Genomic DNA, 19,597 nt, shown 5'->3' with positions numbered 1-19,597 from the left:
ACTGAAACCATTCCCTCTAAAATCAGGAACCAGACAAGGATGCCCACTATCTCCACTCCTATTCAACATAGTACTGGAATTCCTAGCCAGAACAATTAGGCAAGAAGAAGGAATAAAAGGAATACAAATAGGTAAAGAAACTGTCAAAATATCCCTATTTGCAGATGACAAGATCCTATACCTTAAAGACCCAAAAAACTCTACTCAGAAGCTCCTAGACACCATCAATAGCTATAGCAAGGTAGCAGGATATAAAATCAACATAGAAAAATCATTAGCATTTCTATACACTAATAATGAACAAACTGAAAAAGAATATATGAAAACAATTCCATTTACAATAGCCTCAAAAAAAATCAAATACCTAGGTGTAAACCTAACAAAAGATGTGAAAGACCTCTACAAGGAAAACTATAAACTTCTGAAGAAAGAGATTGAGGAAGACTATAGAAAGCGGAGAGATCTCCCATGCTCATGGATTGGTAGAATCAACATAGTAAAAATGTCGATACTCCCCAAAGTAATCTACATGTTTAATGCAATTCCCATCAAAATTCCAATGACATTCATTAAAGAGATTGAAAAATCTACTGTGAAATTTATATGGAAACACAAGAGGCCACGAATAGCCAAGGCAATACTCAGTCAAAAGAACAATGCAGGAGGTATCACAATACCTGACTTCAAACTATATTACAAAGCAATAACAATAAAAACAGCATGGTACTGGCACAAAAACAGACATGAAGACCAGTGGAACAGAATAGAGGATCCAGATATGAAGCCACACAACTATGAGCAACTTATCTTTGACAAAGGAGCTAAAAATATACGATGGAGAAATAGCAGCCTCTTCAACAAAAACTGCTGGGAAAACTGGTTAGCAGTCTGCAAAAAACTGAAACTAGATCCATGTATATCACCCTATACCAAGATTAACTCAAAATGGATCAAGGATCTTAATATCAGACCCCAAACTCTTAAGTTGATACAAGAAAGAATAGGATATACTCTGGAGTTAGTAGGTATAGGTAAGAACTTTCTCAATGAAACCCCAGCAGCACAGCAACTAAGAGATAGCATAGATAAATGGGACCTCATAAAACTAAAAAGCTTCTGTTCATCAAAAGAAATGGTCTCTAAACTGAAGAGAACACCCACAGAGTGGGAGAAAATATTTGCCAATTATACATCAGACAAAGGACTGATAACCAGAATATACAGGGAACTTAAAAAACTAAATTCTCCCAAAACTAATGAACCAATAAAGAAATGGGCATGTGAACTAAACAGAACTTTCTCAAAAGAAGAAATTCAAATGGCCAGAAAACACATGAAAAAATGCTCACCATCTCTAGCAATAAAGGAAATGCAAATTAAAACCACACTAAGATTCCACCTCACCCCTGTTAGAATAGCCATCATCAGCAACACCACCAGCAACAGGTGTTGGCGAGGATGCGGGGAAAAAGGAACCCTCTTACACTGTTGGTGGGAATGTAAACTAGTACAACCACTCTGGAAAAAAATTTGGAGGCTACTTAAAAAGCTGGACATCGATCTACCATTTGATCCAGCAATACCACTCTTGGGGATATACCCAAAAGACTGTTACTCCAGAGGCACCTGCACATCCATGTTTATTGTGGCACTATTCACAATAGCCAAGTTATGGAAACAGCCAAGATGCCCCAGCACTGACGAATGGATTAAGAAAATGTGGTATCTATACACAATGGAATTCTATGCAGCCATGAAGAAGAACGAAATGTTATCATTCGCTGGTAAATGGATGGAACTGGAGAACATCATTCTGAGTGAGGTTAGCCTGGCCCAAAAGACCAAAAATCGTATGTTCTCCCTCATATGTGGACATTAGATCAAGGGCAAACACAACAAGGGGATTGGACTATGAGCACATGATAAACGCGAGAGCACACAAGGGAGGGGTGAGGATAGGTAAGACACCTAAAAAACTAGCTAGCATTTGTTGCCCTTAATGCAGAGAAACTAAAGCAGATACCTTAAAAGCAACTGAGGCCAATAGGAAAAGGGGAACAGGTACTAGAGAAAAGGTTAGATCAAAAAGAATTAACCTAGAAGGTAACACCCATGCACAGGAAATCAATGTGAGTCAATGCCCTGTATAGCTATCCTTATCTCAACCAGCAAAACCCCTTGTTCCTTCCTATTAATGCTTATACTGTCTCTACAACAAAATTAGAGATAAGGGGAAAATAGTTTCTGCTGGGTATTGAGGAGGGGGAGCGGGAGGGGGTGGAGTGGGTGGTAAGGGAGGGGGTGGGGGCAGGGGGGAGAAATGAACCAAGCCTTGTATGCACATATGAATAATAAAAGGAAAAAAAAATAAATAAATAAATAAAAAAGAAAAATCTACCGTGAAATTTATATGGAAACACAAGAGGCCACAAGTAGCCAAGGCAATACTCAGGTAAAAGAACAATGCTGGAGGTATCACGATATCTAGAAACTATACTAGAAACTACAAACTATATTACAAAGCAATAACAATAAAAACAGCATGGTACTGGCACAAAAGCAGACATAAGACCAGTGGAACAGAATAGAGGACCCAAATATGAAGCCACACAACTACAACCAACTTGTCTTTGACAAAGGCGCTAAAAATATACAACGGAGAATAGACAGCCTCTTCAACAAAAACTGCTGGGAAAACTGGTTAGCAGTCTGCAAAACTGAAACTAGATCCATGTCTATAACCCTATACCAATATTAACTCAAAATGGATCAAGGATCTCAACAGCAGACCCAAAACTCTAATGTTGGTACAGGAATGAGTAGGAAATACTCTGGAATTAATAGGTATAGGTAAGAACTTTCTCAGTGGAACCCCAGCAGCACAGCAACTAAGAGATAGCATAGATAAATGGGACTTCATAAAACTAAAAAGCTTCTGCTCAACAAAAGAAATGGTCTCTAAACTGAAGAGAACACCCACAGAGTGGGAGAAAATATTTGCCAGCTACACATCAGACAAAGGACTGATAACCAGAATATATAGGGAATTTAAAAAACTCAATTCTCCCAGAATTAATGAACAAATAAAGAAATGGGCAAGTGAACTAAACAGAACTTTCTCAAAAGAAGAAATTCAAATGGCCAAAAAACACATGAAAAAATGCTCACCATCTCTAGCAATAAAGGAAATGCAAATTAAAACCACACTAAGATTCCACCTCACCCCTGTTAGAATAGCCATCATTAGCAACACCACCAACAACAGGTGTTGGCGAGGATTCGGGGAAAAAGGAACCCTCTTACACTGCTGGTGGGAATGTAAACTAGTACAACTACTCTGGAAAAAAATTTGGAGGCTACTTAGAAAGCTAAACATTGATCTACCATTTGATCCAGCAATACCACTCTTGGGGATATACCCAAAAGACTGTGACACAGGTTGCTGCAGAGGCACCTGCACACCCATGTTTATTGCAGCACTATTCACAATAGCCAAGTTATGGAAACAGCCAAGATGCCCCACCACTGACGAATGGATTAAGAAAATGTGGTATTCACACACAATGGAATTTTATGCAGCCATGAAGAAGAACGAAATATTATCATTTGCTGGTAAATGGATAGAATTGGAGAACATCATTCTGAGTGAGGTTAGCCTGGCCCAAAAGACCAAAAATTGTATGTTCTCCCTTGTATGTAGACATTTGATCAAGGGCAAACACAAGAGGATTGGACTTTGATCACATGATAAAGTGAGAGCACACAAGGGAGGTATGAGGATAGGTAAGACACCTAAAAAACTAGATAGCATTTGTTGCCCTCAACGCAGGGAAACTAAAGCAGATACTTTAAAGCAACTGAGGCCAATAGGAGAAGAGGACCAGGAACTAGAGGAAAGGTTAGATCAAGAAGAATTAACCTAGAAGGTAACACACATGCACAGGAAATCAATGTGAGTCAATGCCCTGTATAGCTATCCTTATTTCAACTAGCAAAAACTCTTGTTCCTTCCTATTATTGCTTATACTCTCTCTACAACAAAATTAGAGATAAGGGCAAAATAGTTTCTGCCGGGTAGCGAGGGGATGGGGGAGAAAGGGAGGGGGCTGAGGGTTATGGGGAGGGGAGGGAAGGGGGGAGAAATGACCCAAGCCTTGTATGCACATATGAATAATAAAAGAAAAAAAAAAGAATGTCTCAGTGAGGGCACAGCTGACTGTCCACATGCTGGTGAGAACAAAGTGAGGATAAAGTCTGAATAAGATCATCATTACAGACTGGGTTTAGCCACAAAGAGCTCACAGTCAACCTTGATGAAACAATGTTTCAGTGGAGTGGTAGCTGTGGGCTGGGAAGGGAAAGGGAGGTGAGGCAAGCTCTATATTTGCCAAAGCAAGTATAGAGCTCTCCTCAGAGACAGAGGCTAGAAGGTAGAAGAAAAAGGGCCATAAAGAATAATTTTATTTTCTAAGACTTGAGAATATTTTATGTGATTCATTTTGGACCAGTCACAATGCCTAACCCATTCTAGCTAACCAACAATTCTTTTTTTTTTTTTGGCAGTACTGAGGTTTGAACTCAGGACCTTGTGCTTGCTAGGCAGATGTCCTTCTACTTGAAGCATATCACAATCTTCCTTCCTTCCTTCCTTCCTTCCTTCCTTCCTTCCTTCCTTCCTTCCTTCCTTCCTTCCTTCCTTCCTTCCTTCCTTCCTTCCTTCCTTCCTTCCTTTCCCTTCTTTCCCTTCTTTCCTTCCTTGCCTTCTTTCTCTGTCTGTCTCTCTCTTTCTAGTTATTTTTCAGGTGAAGTCTTGCATTTTTGCTCAGGCTGGCCTCAGACCATGATCCTCCTATCTGTGGTCTCCTGCCTAGCTGGGATCACAGATACACACTACCATGCCCTGCTTCCTTATGGAGATGGAGGTCTTGCTAATTCCCCTCACTCCCTGGCTGGCCTCAAACATCAATCCTCCTGATAACCACAATTCTTTTAAGAATCTTTCTCATACCTCCCTTACATCTGGGGATCTGAAGACATTTCTACTTTGGAGGCTGAGTGGCAATAACTGATTAAGTAGCTAAGCTAGTAGATGCTTAGTTGAATTGATTTTTATTTTCAGTCTATTTGTGGGAAACCATATGCCCTGTGGACATGAAGGGAGTAGCCATGCAGCAGGCTATCTCACCGTCTGGAACTTTCCCAGTGCTTCAGTGGGGTAGAACTGAATGCTGCCATATTGTGGCTCCAGCTTTGGCAGTTTGGAAGTCACTGAGGACATGTGTAATGAATTCTTCCCTCTGCTTTTAAAAACAACTGGGCAAGCCTCCATTTCTAATGGAGACCGTGAAACACAGATATTAAGGACCATGCACTGGCTGTCAGATTGACAAATGAGTCTTCTTTTTTGAAAGGCACTCAAGAAGTTGAATTTGGAAGCTTGAGAGGCTGTCACAAGCAGGCAGTAGGCACCCCATCCAACAACTGGCCTTTTTATTTGGGACTGAGATGGGGGGGGATATTGTTTTCTGTTGCCAGCCATGGTGGCATTCCCTCCAAATGCTGGAATTGCAGCCGACCTACACCATAGTTTCAGGCTTCTGCAGGAGCAAGTGGGTCCAGACATCCTGCCAAAGAACTAACTGGCACCAGTAAGACCTAAACAATTATATTTTCCTTTATTTATAGCCCCAAACAGGCTGGTGGGAAGCTGTTAGATGCAGGGTATGGTGTGGTGTGGTGTAACTATGGGCTTTCTCAAGGCATATTGGATCCTACCTAATGAGCAACCACCATGAAGTCTAGGAATGGATGGCAACCCTTCTCATTCCTGATGGTTTCAAGCTGGTAGCAGAAAGGGTTCTTTTTTTTTTTTTTTTTTTTTGATGTTACTGGGGTTTGAACGCAGGACTTCACACTTGCTAGGCAGGCATATTACAACTTGAGCACTCTGCCGGACCTTTTTTAGGTTGGCTGTTTTTGAGATAGGGCCTTGTGAACTGTGCCTGGGGCTGGCTTTGAACTGTGATCTTCCTGATCTCTGCCTCCTGAGTAGCTAGGATTACAGGTGTGAGCCACAGGTACCTGCTATGGAAGGGGTTCTTGATGAGAATGAGATGCCCTTGGGCAGGGACTTCCAGCCCTGGCTTCCCAAGATGTTTCTGAGACTATAAATATAAACCCAGGACATGTTTTCCAGGGGACTTCCTGAACAATAAAACCAGTCTCTCAGTATCTCCAGAATCATTTCAAGGTCCAGCAAGAAGTACAAGCAAGGTGGTGGAATAAATATTTGATGAATATCAGGCACTTTGCGGAGGAGGTAGGAGATGATGAAAGCCTTCTGATATCAAATCCTGACTAGCAGTCCCATCAGGATTAGCAATCACCTTGAATTAGGGGCAAAGACTTACTGTGGATGTCAATGCTGAAGATGGTTTGGTGTGCTAGTCTTGCCACATGAGTGCCCCAGCTTGACATGTTCATATATGTTCACTCATTCATTTAAGTCTCCCCGAATTTCAGAGTTCTGTCCTGATGCTCATCTATATGAATGGTTCCCAGATCTGTATGTTAGCCTTGACCCCTTGCATGAGCTTTTGGTTTTGCAGCTAGAAATGATAAGGATACATGCCTATTACAGCCTATTGTAGCAGCCTCAGGGGAAGGAGAGTCTCAGGGCAGAATTTGATAACTGTCTTGGTGAGTGGGAGAGGAAGGGAGAGCATTAGAGTGCAGCATTTGACTGTCCATGCATTCTTTCAACTATGCACTTACTGAGCTCATGTGTAAGCAAGGCTCTGGGAACAGAATCCAAAGGGTACAATTCTTGCCCTCAGGGAGCACCAGTCATTGGTGATCCAAGGGCTGATGGAGGCTTAAGAAGCCTGTTCCAAAGAGCTGTGTTAGGAGCAGTGATTCTGCAAGAGGAAGTTACACTACAAGGAGAATTTTATAAGTCTTAGGAGTGTAACAACAAAAAAAATGTGAAGAACCCTGACCTCATTCTGTGAGTGCTCCAACCAGCTCTTATTTATCTCCATTTTCTCAGAGCATCTGGTGCCCAATGGGTACTGACTGAAGTACTAAATGAATGTGCAAAGTGTTTTAGGAACAACTAACTGAGGGTTAGTTGCTTCTTTGAGGGTGGCAGGATAGGATGGGAAGGTCTTAGAGGCTGTGGTTTTTGAGCAGAATCTGGAAGTATGCATAGACATTTGCCAGAAAGACAACACAAGGGAGGAGCACTGGGTATAGACAAAGAGCCTGTAGTGCATGGTGGATGGCCTGCATGACTGGGACATAGTCAAGCATAGGTTGGTGATGAAGTTGAAGGGCTTTGGGCGCCATTCTTGGGAGTATGGGTTTGGGCATGTTACGGGTGGCCTGGGAATGTAAAGGTTTTAAGTCAGGTAGAGATGTGCCCACTATGCAAGTGGACTAAGGAAGAGGCATGACCAATGAGTGTGGCCAGAGCCTCTCTCTCTGAGTTTGAGGTCTACTATCTACCCCCACCCCTCCTCTTTTACTAGCAGGAGCCCAAGTTCTTCCTCTCAGAGCTGGGTTGAGTTTATCTCACACCCATGTCACAATTTACCTAAACAGCAGCTGGCATGAGGAGAGAGTCAGCAGCTAGCAGAACAGGGAGTGGGCACAAAACTGCTGTTGGCCAAACTTCTGGGTGACTCCTGGGTCCTTGGGTATACATAGATATGGACTCCCAGGCTGTGGATGCTGGAGGCCTCATGAGGTCATCTAATCAAATCCTCTTATTCTACAGATGGGAAAATTGAGGCCCGGAGAGGGGAGTGGCCTGTCCAAAGTCCCATGGCACAATCAGGACTAAGATTTAAGCTTCTGGGCTCTCGTGCTGGTTTGCAATCCACAGCACTGGGCAGTCTTGTTTCTTTGGGGTTAGTGTAGGAAAAGAAAATGCCCAATGGCCAATCCCTCCCTGGTTTAACTCCCGGTGCAGTCTCCCCAGAGAGTTTGCCTGGCTTTCAACCGTGAAGTGTGGTGGAGCAGAAAGAACACAGACATGGGAACCTGATAGATTTGGGCTCGGAGCCCAGCCCTGCGACTTCCCTAAACACGAGACCTTGAGCAAGTTACTTAACCATGCAGTTTTGTCTTCTGGAAAGTGGAGATAGCAATACCTCCCTCTTGGGGCTGCTGAGAGGATTAAATGCAATAGTGAACAAGTGTCTTTCTGCACAATGCCTGGCAGGTAGTGTGTGCTCACTTAGTCATTCTTGTATCCCTCCAGAGTTCTGTTTCTGCTCCTGGCTTTTACTCCACTGCCTGTCTCTGGTGGTCAAGACACTGGGGTTGTGCAGGGATTTCGAAAGAGCTCAGCTAGCCAAGAGAGCACTACCAGGTATCCAGGAAGGCAAGAACATACCTTGGCTTAGTTGGGTTTAAGGCAAACACAGATTTTAAAAAGCAATCTTTGGTTTGGTTTATAGCCCAAGAACGTGTTCTTTCGGAATTACAAAATAAAATTAAAAAATTATAATTATGCCTGGGTGGGAGGATTTTTTTTTTTTTTTACCATGCAAAAGAGACTTTCCCATTCACAGCATGAGTCCTTAGTCACCTGTTCCTCTTAGGGCTCTTACCCTGGAATCCATTTTCCTAGCACGAATCACACCCCAATGTCTTGTCACCTCTAGCCTTCTCGCAAGGTTTCCTTGAGCACTAAGCTGAGGCAGCAGTATCCTGAATCAGGGACAATGTAGATGCCATATTTCACTGATATGTCACAGATTTTAAGATGCCCCATGATTTTATGTACCACCAAGAAAGAAAATCGCTGTTCATTATAATCGTAAGATCTAATCACTCATAAAACAAACCACAATTTCTGAAATCCCAAAATGTGAAAAAAAATTCGTGCAATTAATGAAATACAGTGTTTGAAATGAAATGCATCCCAGGGTAATCTGGGATGGTTAGCATACAGCAGAATGAGAACATAAAAGTGGGGGGTCAACCCCACATTAAATTTGGCTTGAGGGCTGGTGGAGTGGCTCAAGTGGTAGAGCACCTGCCTAGCAAGCGTGAGGCCCTACGTTCAAACCCCAGTACTGCCAAAAACCCAAACCAAACCAAATAAAAAAAACTAAACTTGGCTTGACAGTATTTCTTCCCTTGTTAAAGAAAACACTGATCTGTGGGGTCTATGATAGCAGAACTGGTTCTATTTATTTGCTACAGCATCCTCCTCACTTCACTCATAGTAGGTGTTTCAACAAATATTTATTGAATGAATAAATAAAAGCAAAGTCACATTATAAAAGATATGGAAAGCCCAGAAAAGAAAATGAATCATTCATAATTCCCCCACTGAGGGTATTTTGGCTTACTTCCTTCAAGTCTTATTTCCTATGAATATGCTCTTTTATATATATGTAAACATAATGTATTATTAGATTTAGCTCTGGGATGTGTTTTTGTATTTCTCTGTTAATATGAATGAAATGATGAAATGAGATGATGCGGAAATGCTTTGAAGACTGTGAAATGTTTAACAAATATCTTATTATTAGTTATAATAAGCATAGAAATACTGGTATGAATGAGGCTGATTTGCTGAGAATATTCTTCAAAGCAAATGACTCTGCTCTCAGAAGATGGAATATGTTCTGTTTCTTCACCCCACTCGCCATGGGGAGTCCTTCTGTTTCATATTGGGAAAAGAAACAGAGACTTAAGCCTTCTTAGAAATCATCCCCTTCCCACCCAGTCCAGAAACTTCTTTCATATTACAAATGGAGAGTGGGCAGGGGCCAGGGGAAGAATAAGTGCATCTCTAAGGCTGCTGAACAACAGCGGCCTCCAAGAACTTCCTCCTTTTCCACCTTTGTTAGTGGGGGGAAGAAGTTATGCTTTGAGTGTTAGAGTGTTGTTCTCTGCATTCCACTAGCAAGGTAAACACCAGAGGGATGTCACCACAAGATAGCGGTGATAGGTACATTCGACAAACCACAAAGTCAGCTTGCCTTGGACAAGTCAAAAGTCTACCTTTCAAGAGTCTAAGAATTCCTTTGCATGTCTATTGGTCTTAGCTATGCCTAGTCCTTTGCAGGAATGTGGGTTTGCTCACACCACACAAGGGAGTTCTGACAAAGATCTCTCCTTGGCCACACTCCAGCCAGGCCCCTCTGAGAGAGACTCTTCTCCACTAGCCTTCAACCTTGGCCCATGAAGACTTGAACAAACACTAGCATAATTTCTAGCAGCTCAAGGCTGTATCCCTAAGATGACTTTAGACTCTCCATGTACCAACCCAAAAAAGCTGCAAGCTGTCAAAGAATGTGTACCATTTGTTCCAGCCAACACCTGAGGATAGAGCCCTGTTTCCCAGCCTTTGTAGGGGCCTAATGTCAATAAACACCAGTTAGCAAACCCACACGAGTTTCACATGGACCACCCTCCTTCTTCCTGTTTTATTTTTTGTAATTTTTCACTTCTCAGACTCTGCTTCAAGCCTTTCCTATCCCCTTCCCCCTGCCCTCATTCTCTCTCTAATCTGCTCCCCCTCTTTCTCCCCAGCCAAGTCACCTCTGTACACATCCAAGTTGAGTTTCATATATACTGTCACCTTGTCCCTGTTGCAGTAGCTTATTATAAATGTAAATCTGACCTTACTACTTCAGCTAGTGTCTGGCTTTGTTTATCTTTGACAGTACTCAAGAGCCACTGAGGCTTAGGTTCCAGGCTTAACCAGGCTGACTGTCTGTACTTCTTCATTGGGTAATCCATTTTCTCACTCTTCCTGGCACTGAAATCATTAGCCCTAAACTTGCTCCCTCACCATTGTCTGCCTCATGTATTCCTTCTTTGTTTTCAAGAATGCACTTTTCAGGTTATACTGTTTGAGTCCCACCTTGCCTACCCATGCCTTGCCTACCTTATTTCTGCCCATACCACTTGCCTCAGTCTCTGGGAACTTAGAGGCCAAGCTAACCTCCTAGTGCCCTTGCCCCTGCTTCAAAACCACCATCCCAACCTTTGGGCAGCTGTGGAACCTAAACTTGACCCTGACCAACTGCCTATGCACAGGGTCCAGAGCATGAGGCCTACATCACTGACACTTTTCCAGAGACTCAAAAATATAACTATGTAAATAGATCAATGAAAACTGTTCAGATTGCTTTAAGAAGAGGAGGGGTGATGAGGGAGAATGATGGAGGGGATCAATCAAGGTACATTGTAGACCTATATATGGAAATGTAACAATGAAACCCATGTATAATTAATATATACTAATAAAAATGTTTAAAACATAACTTGTCTACAGATTCATAAACTGTTTTTAATGCATGTATTGCTTTATAAAATGACTAAGCAGCTGTGACCAGTACCAGGTGAATGAAAGATGACATTTGAGTCAAAATTTAAAAACACACTGGGGTCCCAAGTCTCTGTGCACATTTTTCCTTACTGATCTGTCACAGCTCCACCACTGGTGTTCCTGCCACATTCTGACTTCACTTTGCTCAGAGCCTCCCCCAACAAATGGTCTTGGGTGACCATTCTCTGGCTGAGAACTCCCTCCATATCCTCATCTCTCTGGCTTTTATTCTAGGCAAACCAGACAAAAAATGTCCAGGAGATAAGAGAAAGAAATAATGTCCATTTCTCTGCTATCCTGCTTTGAGACTTCCTCCCTACTGAGACGCTGCAACGTCCCTTCTGAGATGTAAAATGCACTTCAGACATGAGGCGGTACCAGACCTCTCTCCACAGACTGGCGGAGTCCCCACAGTCCTGGCTGGTGGGTGGACCCCTCCTCAGGGCTACATCAAAAGGTGGGTGGGAGCCCAGGTTGGAGGGTTCACTCTACTTTATATAGGATGCTTTGAATTGTATTAACACAAGTGATGAGACTTTCAAGCCCTGGTTAGCAGTTTCTCTTAACATTCACTGGCTAAAAGTTAAGAAAATTAAAATTAACTTGTACAGAAAGTCTACAGAAACCGTGACAGAATGTCCTGGGAATCATTCAGTGAAAAGAGAAAGCTAACTTAAGTTTCCTAGTTTTAGGACCTAACAGGTGGTACAGTAGCATTGCTGAAGGAGGTCAGCTAGCTCTGTTCCAAACTTCTGAGCAGATTCACATCCTGCCAGAAGTGGGCATCTCATTTTCTCCTCCTCACCCCTCTGCAGGTAGTTGGCATAAGCTGAGGACCACTGATCTAGGTAGCCCAGGAAACTTACCCTTTGCTCCTGCGTGGCCACAAAGGTCTGGAACCCTGGAGCTACCCCAAAGCCCAGTTCTTGGATGAAAGGTGGCTCAGACTGACTGTGGATCTGAACTTTCACTCCTGCTTCAAATGTCGTTTCCTCTGAAAGAACAAACACGGACAGACCCAAGGGTCAGTGACAACAGATGCTCATAGGATCCCGGGGTTGAAAAGCTCAAGGGAACACTAAAAAGGCCATGTGATAGGTGGGGTGATAGCTCCCAAAGATGTCCACATCCACATTACTGGAAACCGTGAATATGTGACCTTACAAGTCAAATGGGACAACACCAATGTGATTAAGTGAAAGATGTCAAGATGGAGAGACTACCCTGGATTATGCAGGTGAGCATATGCATAATGAGTCATGGAGGTCCTTGTGAGATTGGGAGCAGGAGATCAGAATCACAGAGAGAATGGAAAGATGCCATGCTGTTGGCTTTGAAGACAAAGGAAGCGCCACAAGCCAATGGATGAGGTAGCGTCTAGAAACCAGAAAGGCAGAGCAATGGATCCTCCCCTACAGCTTCCAAATGGAACACATCCTTGCCAACAACTTTGATTTTAATGAGCTAGCAAAACCCATTTTGGACCTTTGACCTTGGAAGTATAAGATAATAATATATTTGTGTTGTTTTTAACCATTACATTTATGGTAATCTGTTACAGCAGCAGTGGGAAACAAGTTCAGGTCAATTAAGCCAACTTCTTACATCAGTCACCAAATCTGTAGAATGGGAAAATGAAGTAAGTAAAGGGAAAATTCCTTTACCAAGCCCAGCTCCCTTCCAGCCTCCTGGGAGGATTTGTTGACTTTTTTGTTTTGTTTTGTTTTGTTTTATTCACTAGCTTTCCTACTGGGCCACAAGCTGAAGGCGAGGCATCAGGAGGAGGAAAGCACTGAGACACAGCAGTGGAAAAGAAAGAACAGGGCTTGCTTGTATGCTAGGGTGTCTGCCCTTTAGAGCTGCAAGAGGTGGGCAGCTAGAGCAGAAGCTCCCCCAACTTTTTTCCTTGGATAGAAGTGTCCCTTGACAGTGGGAGGGGGCTCACCCTGTATGTTATGCTTACATTTGGTGGAGAATGCTCTATCAGCCTTTACTGAATCCCCCTCTCTGTCTTACCTCTTCAGACCGCCAAAAGAATGAGCTTCCAAAATGCAAACCTATGTAGCTCTCTTCCTTGCTTATAAAGAGCCCAGCTGCTCAACCTGGCCCTGTTCCAGCTTCGCTCTAGGCAGTGAAGGCTCTAGGCACCTATACTTTGTGGCATAGGTGCTTCTGTCCTCACTGCTGCTTGGATTGGTTGTTGCTGGTCCCTGCTGGGCACAGATGTACATGCATCTTCTGTTTGGAATGTGTTTCTCCATTATTCACCCAATCATTGCTGCACTTGTCACCGAAGAATCAGGCATCCTCCCCACCCCAAACAGCTCCTTCTCTTGCTTGGTTATAGCTTCCACATCCACCTGTTAGTGCTTCTGCCACACCCTATGACTGTCCTTTAGGTCTCCTCCGTCGGGCTCTAACATCATGAGACCAAGTGCTGGGCTTTGTGGATCTCAGAGCTCCTGCTCAGGACCAGGCACGTTAGACACTCAGAGAATGCCTATTTAATGAATGAGTGGGAGATCTGGAATTCGACTTCACTTACTTATCAATGGACAGGGACAGTCTGGAATCCAAATCAAGAAATGGTCTAAAAGAATAGAATGGGAGAGAGGATGGGTTCATGTAGGAATGAGAGGAGACAGAGCAGGGAGTCAAAGGGTGGGGTGGGGAGGAAGGACATGGCTTAGGGAAGGTTTGGAGACACACCAAAGCTAGCACAGAGGAAAAGGGCAGGGAAGAAAGAGTGAGGGCCAGACACAGAAATGGCAGGACCATAGAAAGAATGGGAGCTTTGTCCGAAGCAGGCTTTTGGGTGAGAGTTTAGAGCTGGGTAAGAATTCAAGGTCAGGATGCATGGAAAGGAAGGTAAAGCTGGAAGACAGTGCTGGAGGAAGGACAGGCAGGCTTTTATAATTTAGACAAGGAATCCAGTGGCTGACGTGAGGTTTTAGGAAGAGGACCTTGGACAGGATTTAGCTTCAGATACAGCTTTGTGGAGTGAGACAGGATTCTATGCAATCCATGAACACATCTCCCTTCCTGCCTGCAGAGTCAATTGTTCTCTGACTTCTTTACCCAGATCACCCCATCCAAACTCCTCTCCATAGTTCCCTGTGTTCTAAATGGTGGATTTTTCCAGAGAGGAGACAGTGTCTTATTCATTCCAACCCCTTAACCTAGCCTGAGCCTGGCCTCAGGTCAGTTAGGAGGACTTCAGGAGGAGGACTGGGTGGGAAGAGTGGGTTGAGCAGCCATGTTTTCTGAAGTTTGTCCAAGAGAGGGAATGAGGAATCCGAGGACCAGGCTGGAATGGGGAAAAGGAGTAAGCATGTCATGATGTTGTGATTACCAGGATGCCTGCAGTGCTGGGAGGCACTAAAAGTGTGTTCAGTGAGCTGAGGGAGGGAACTGGAGAGGAGCCAAAACTTGTTCTCCAGAGAAGCTCGTTGAAGTGTGTGAGTTCTATACAACTGAGCTTAGGAAACCTCATAGCCAGTAAGACAGGCTCAAAGAGTGGACCTGTGGCTTACAGTAAAAAAATGAGAAATGAAGTCTTTCTGTTGGAAACATGTGAGTAATGAGCAAAACAGACAGCCTGGTGAGCCTCCTCCACCGGAGGACTTGGGTGACTTGGGTGGGGTTTTGGGTAGTGGAAGCATGGGTGGTCATGGTCAGGCCATGGCTATTGTTCCAGGCCCACTGGCCTGCATTCCCCAAGGCACTGTCCATCCCCTGTCTCCAGATAGAGTTTTCTTCTATTTCTTACTAGAGCTGCTCTTGATTTTCTTCTGTGGGTTGTTCTCAAGGTTGGTCGTGAACAGCAGCCCCCTCCAGTAACTGTCCTCATTCCCATCCCTGTAACTGCCATTTCCTGGTCATAACACATTATTGAGAGTTGGGTCACCAAACACAGACTATTAGAGTCAACACTGACCTCAGATCACCTACACAGATGTTTTCAAGCTAGAAAACATCATTAATGTCACTCAGAGAGTTTGGGGTGATGAACAAATAGTGATATAGTCTAGAGTAAGGAAATGATTTTTCCAAGGTTACACAGCAAGTCAAGAGCAGAGTAGGGGCTAGAAGCCAGGTCTCCTGATTTTTAACTTAGCATTCTTTCTACTCCACTAGCAGTGTGGTTCATTTAGTGTGAGCAGATACCCTGGTTCATCACTCTGGGGTTCTGAATGGGGTAATGAGGAATGGTCAGGTTCCCTGAGGTCCCCAGCATGGGGCTGACACAGAGCAGAGCTCCATAAATGTTGAAAGCAATTGAATGAGGAAGAGTCCTCTGCATGCTTTTTTTTCCCTTGCAATATTGGGGCTCAAACCCAGGGCCTCTTGAACACTAAGCAAACACTCTACCACGTAAGCCACTGCCCCCCCCGCCAGCCCTTTTGTTTGAATTTTGCTTTGAGATAGGGTCTTGTGCTAACTTTACCAGGGCTGACCTCCAACTTGCAATCCTCTTGCCTCTGCGTCCTGGGTAGCTGGGATTATAGATATGTACCACCATGCTCGGTCCTCTGCATGTGTCTTCTGTTCTCTGCCCTCTGAGCTGCTGAGCATCTTTCCAGGTCCTGGTGGACACTGGGACACACCAGCACTCCAGGACTCACAAGTCTCATCTGCTGAGGTGCAGATGGGGCCACATACACTACAACAACAACAACAATGGGAACAATAACTGGGGCTGCCCACATAATTAGTGGGTCCCAGTACAAAATAAAAATGTGTTAAAATATTAAATAACAGATTGCTAAAATTTATTTATAAAAATAAATTACTAGTAAAAAATAAGAGGATTTCCTGATGGTGATTGCAGAGCATTACACCATGTGACTGCCCTGATAGCTCAATGGGTATTGAATAGAGTTGTGCACATGTGCACATCCTCGTAGTGACCTCATCATCAAATGTTTCAGTGCCAAGTTCCTTCAGAGAGTGCAGGCCCCTAGTGAAGTGAAGGATTTGTTTACATGTCGTGAACACCAGGATTCAAAGCCCCAGAGAGAAAACAGAGAGACAAGGAAAGCCGCTCCATACATAGTGTTTGCAGCTCTTGTTAATTAGGACCATGCTGAACCCCAGACAGCTTAACATGAAAGGACATGCTGAATCACAAGGAGCCTGGTTTGGCAGAGATCCCCCTGTAGAAGCCAGACTCTCCCAGCACTCTCTGGGAGCATGACAGGGTATGAACAAGGAGGATCTACCAGGGGAAGTGTTTTCTGTGTGTGCAGAAAGGATTGGGGAGCTCCGTGGGGGGAGACAGGAGTGCTGGATGGAATGCATAATATGGCAGGGAAAGTACATGGCAATAAAAGAAGCTTAAATCTTTAATCCTTGCAAATTATAGGAAACACGCTGAGGAAATAAGTATGGGAGAGAAGGAGGAAGAAATGCTTCTCTGAAAAGCTGGGGGAATTTTCTAGGCTCAGACAAGGGATGTGTTGCTACAAAGTGATCTTAGTTTGGCCAAAACTGACTTTATTACAGTGGCTTGGTGAGGGCCCAAACTCCAGACAGCTTGAGAGGAGAGGGCAGGAGAGCTACAGCCCTAGAGAGGGTCTCAGCACAGAAAGGGTCCTATAGGGAGAGCTGACTCAGGTACCCATCTCCTGTGCTTCCCCACTCTGCACTCTACCTGGGGAGTCTGTATGACTTTGGAGACTGTGTGGATGGACTCTCTTGCCCTTTGGCTTCTCATTAGGGTGAGTGAATGGTTGGCCCACGTAGGAAACTGGCTCATTTTCCTGTTCTGAAGGGTGGTAATGGCTCTCCTGCTACCAGACCCAGGATGCTAGGCCCTCTTGTATTGCTTTCCTAAGCCTCTTTTACAAGTAGCCCTTGTTAAAAGTCTCCCAGTATCACCCAGTGTGAGAGTGCTGTTGCTTTCTGCTTCAGTCCAGATTGAAAGAGTCCCCCATGGGCTCTCACTTAACCCCTGAGAGAAAACAGAGTCCCTTCTGTGGCACAGTTCAGGAAGGACAGCCGTTATGTTTACCACCACTTAGGGATGGAGAACTCACGCCCTGCAGAGGCAGACCATGGTCACTATGACTTACCCTTGTGTTGGTGAAACCTACCTGCTTATAGATTTAACCCCCGGTCCTAGTGCCACCCCATCTTCCACTCTACACTCCTTCAAGGATCTCCTCAGAGATGAAGCACCCCTGTCCCAAGCAAGTGAGTCAGGTATTCTGAGCAGGTAGAAACCCAGGCTTCTCCGGCCTAGAGGGTCAGAACCACAGAGATCCTAGGACAGTTGTGAGATGCTTGGTGGTCTGGGGTCAGGCAGGATCAAGTCAAGACAAGCTCTGTGACCTTTAATAAGTTCTTTAATCTCATGGAGCCTCAATTTTCTCATCTTTAAAATGGATATGAGCATAATGAGTCTTCTTCATAGGCTGTTATGAGGCTCAAATGAGATATCACATAAAAAGCCCTTAGCACAGATTCCAGCTCTTAAGAACTCAGTAATTTTTGTGTTATCATCATTGTCACCACCATCACCATCGTCGTCATCATCACCATCTCAATCTTTCTGACTTTCTTCAAAATCCAGATGGATCACTTGCTATGTAGGTTCCTCTTTGCTTATGGTAGCCCTTCCACCTAGACTGGCCCTTCCCTCCCAGCTCCAATATGACCAGCTTCTACCCAGATTGCTGCCACTATCTCCTCCACACTTTCCCTCTTCTGGGTGCCCCAATGTCAGGAACTTACTATCTTCACCCAGTTCAGAACTCTCTCCATTAAGACAGAGAGACCAAAACAAAGAAATAAGAGAAAGGAAGAAGGGACCCTCCTGAGGACCAGACACAGAGCTAGGTGTGTTACATCATTCCACATTTATTTCCTATCACTTATCACTGTACATTGAACCAAATGGCTACTGTGGGTCTGTCAACTTACAAAGAACTGGGGACCACACGGAAAACCAAGCAGAGTCTCAGTCCTCATGTAGCTATATTCCAGGGGGAGACAGGCAGCAAACAGGGACATGTGTACCATCAGGTCAGTGTGACAGGCTAGGAGGAGAGGTGAAGGGGATGAGAGGGCAGGGAGAGTGTTACTCTTGGATGGGAGTCAGGGAAGACCTTTCAATTTGGTGACATTTGTATGGTAAACCTGAAGGAAGTGAGCAGGTAAGCTAGGGGATGACCCAAGGGGAAGCCTTCCAGGTGGAGGGAACTGCAAATACAAAGAAAAGAACCTGAAACAGGTGTGCAGTTGGCAGTATGCAGTTGTTTCAAGAATAGCAAGGAAGCTGAGGTGGCAAGGGTTCAATCAGAGGCCAGCTGGTCATTTCATTCACTCCTCACAGTTACTGCACAAGGTAGGCACCCCCATTGTTCAGATGGGTAAACAAAGGGCCAGAGAGGTTAGTTTGCCATAGCTACACAGAGCAAATCCAGAATCAAGTCTAGAACCATTGTGCTCCAAAGGCCCATGCTCATTACTTTCCTACATATGACCTTGCTCAGATACTTTGTGCCTTTCTAGTGTCACTAGCCACATTCTGTATTGGGATAGGGTCCTTTGGACTTTGTTGGCAACTTGAGCTTTTGAACTTTGAATTCATTCTATGGAACCACAGCAAGTAACAATGTTGGCATGAGTATGGTAAGCTTTGGTATTTTCAAAGACTACATCTTACTGTATTTTCCCAGTCATACTGAGGCAGGTGTCAGTCAAGGTCTCCATTTTTATTGTATTTTATTTTATTTTTGGTGGTACTGGAGTTTGAACTCAGGGTTTTGCATTTGCTGCTAAGGTGCTCCACCACTTCAGCCATACCTCCAGCACTTTTTGCTCTGGTTATTTTGGAGATGGAGTCTTGCTTTTTGCCTGTGCCATCCTGGGACTGCAGTCCTCCTAATCTCATATTCACATTTAGCTTGGGATGACAGGCACCACCATGCCCAGTTATTGGTTGGAATGGGGTCTCGTGAACTTTTTGTGAGGGCTGGCCTCAAACTGCCATCCTCCTGATCTCAGCCTCCCAAGTAGCTAGGATTATAGTTGTGATCCATGGACACCCAACATAAATATATACATTACAATAGGCTCATTTTGAAGATGAAGAAACAAAATTCAGGGCTGCACAAGATTTTGGAGTTAGGAGAGACTTAGATCCTTCTTTAATTCATCTAACATTTCATTTTCCAGGTGAAAAGATTAAGATCCACAGAGAAGAGAGTGGCCAACAGTGGCATGGGAGGTGGCAACCAG

General features: G+C 44.1%; 1 protein-coding gene across 2 annotated transcripts in view; it reads right to left on the bottom strand.

Annotated features, from left to right (window-relative positions):
• The window catches only part of Asic2 (acid sensing ion channel subunit 2), a 1,110,269-nt gene that overhangs the window by 59,290 nt on the left and 1,031,382 nt on the right, over window positions 1-19,597 (bottom strand). For both annotated transcript variants that reach the window (XM_074046357.1, XM_020187695.2), the window contains exon 3: window positions 12,220-12,347. In XM_074046357.1, coding sequence (XP_073902458.1) covers window positions 12,220-12,347 — 128 coding nt within the window. The remainder of the gene's footprint in view (window positions 1-12,219; window positions 12,348-19,597) is intronic.

This window comes from Castor canadensis, chromosome 11, assembly GCF_047511655.1.
Source record: "Castor canadensis chromosome 11, mCasCan1.hap1v2, whole genome shotgun sequence".
NCBI classification, from domain to species: Eukaryota; Metazoa; Chordata; class Mammalia; order Rodentia; family Castoridae; genus Castor; species Castor canadensis.
This window is presented reverse-complemented; position numbering and strand designations above follow the sequence as displayed.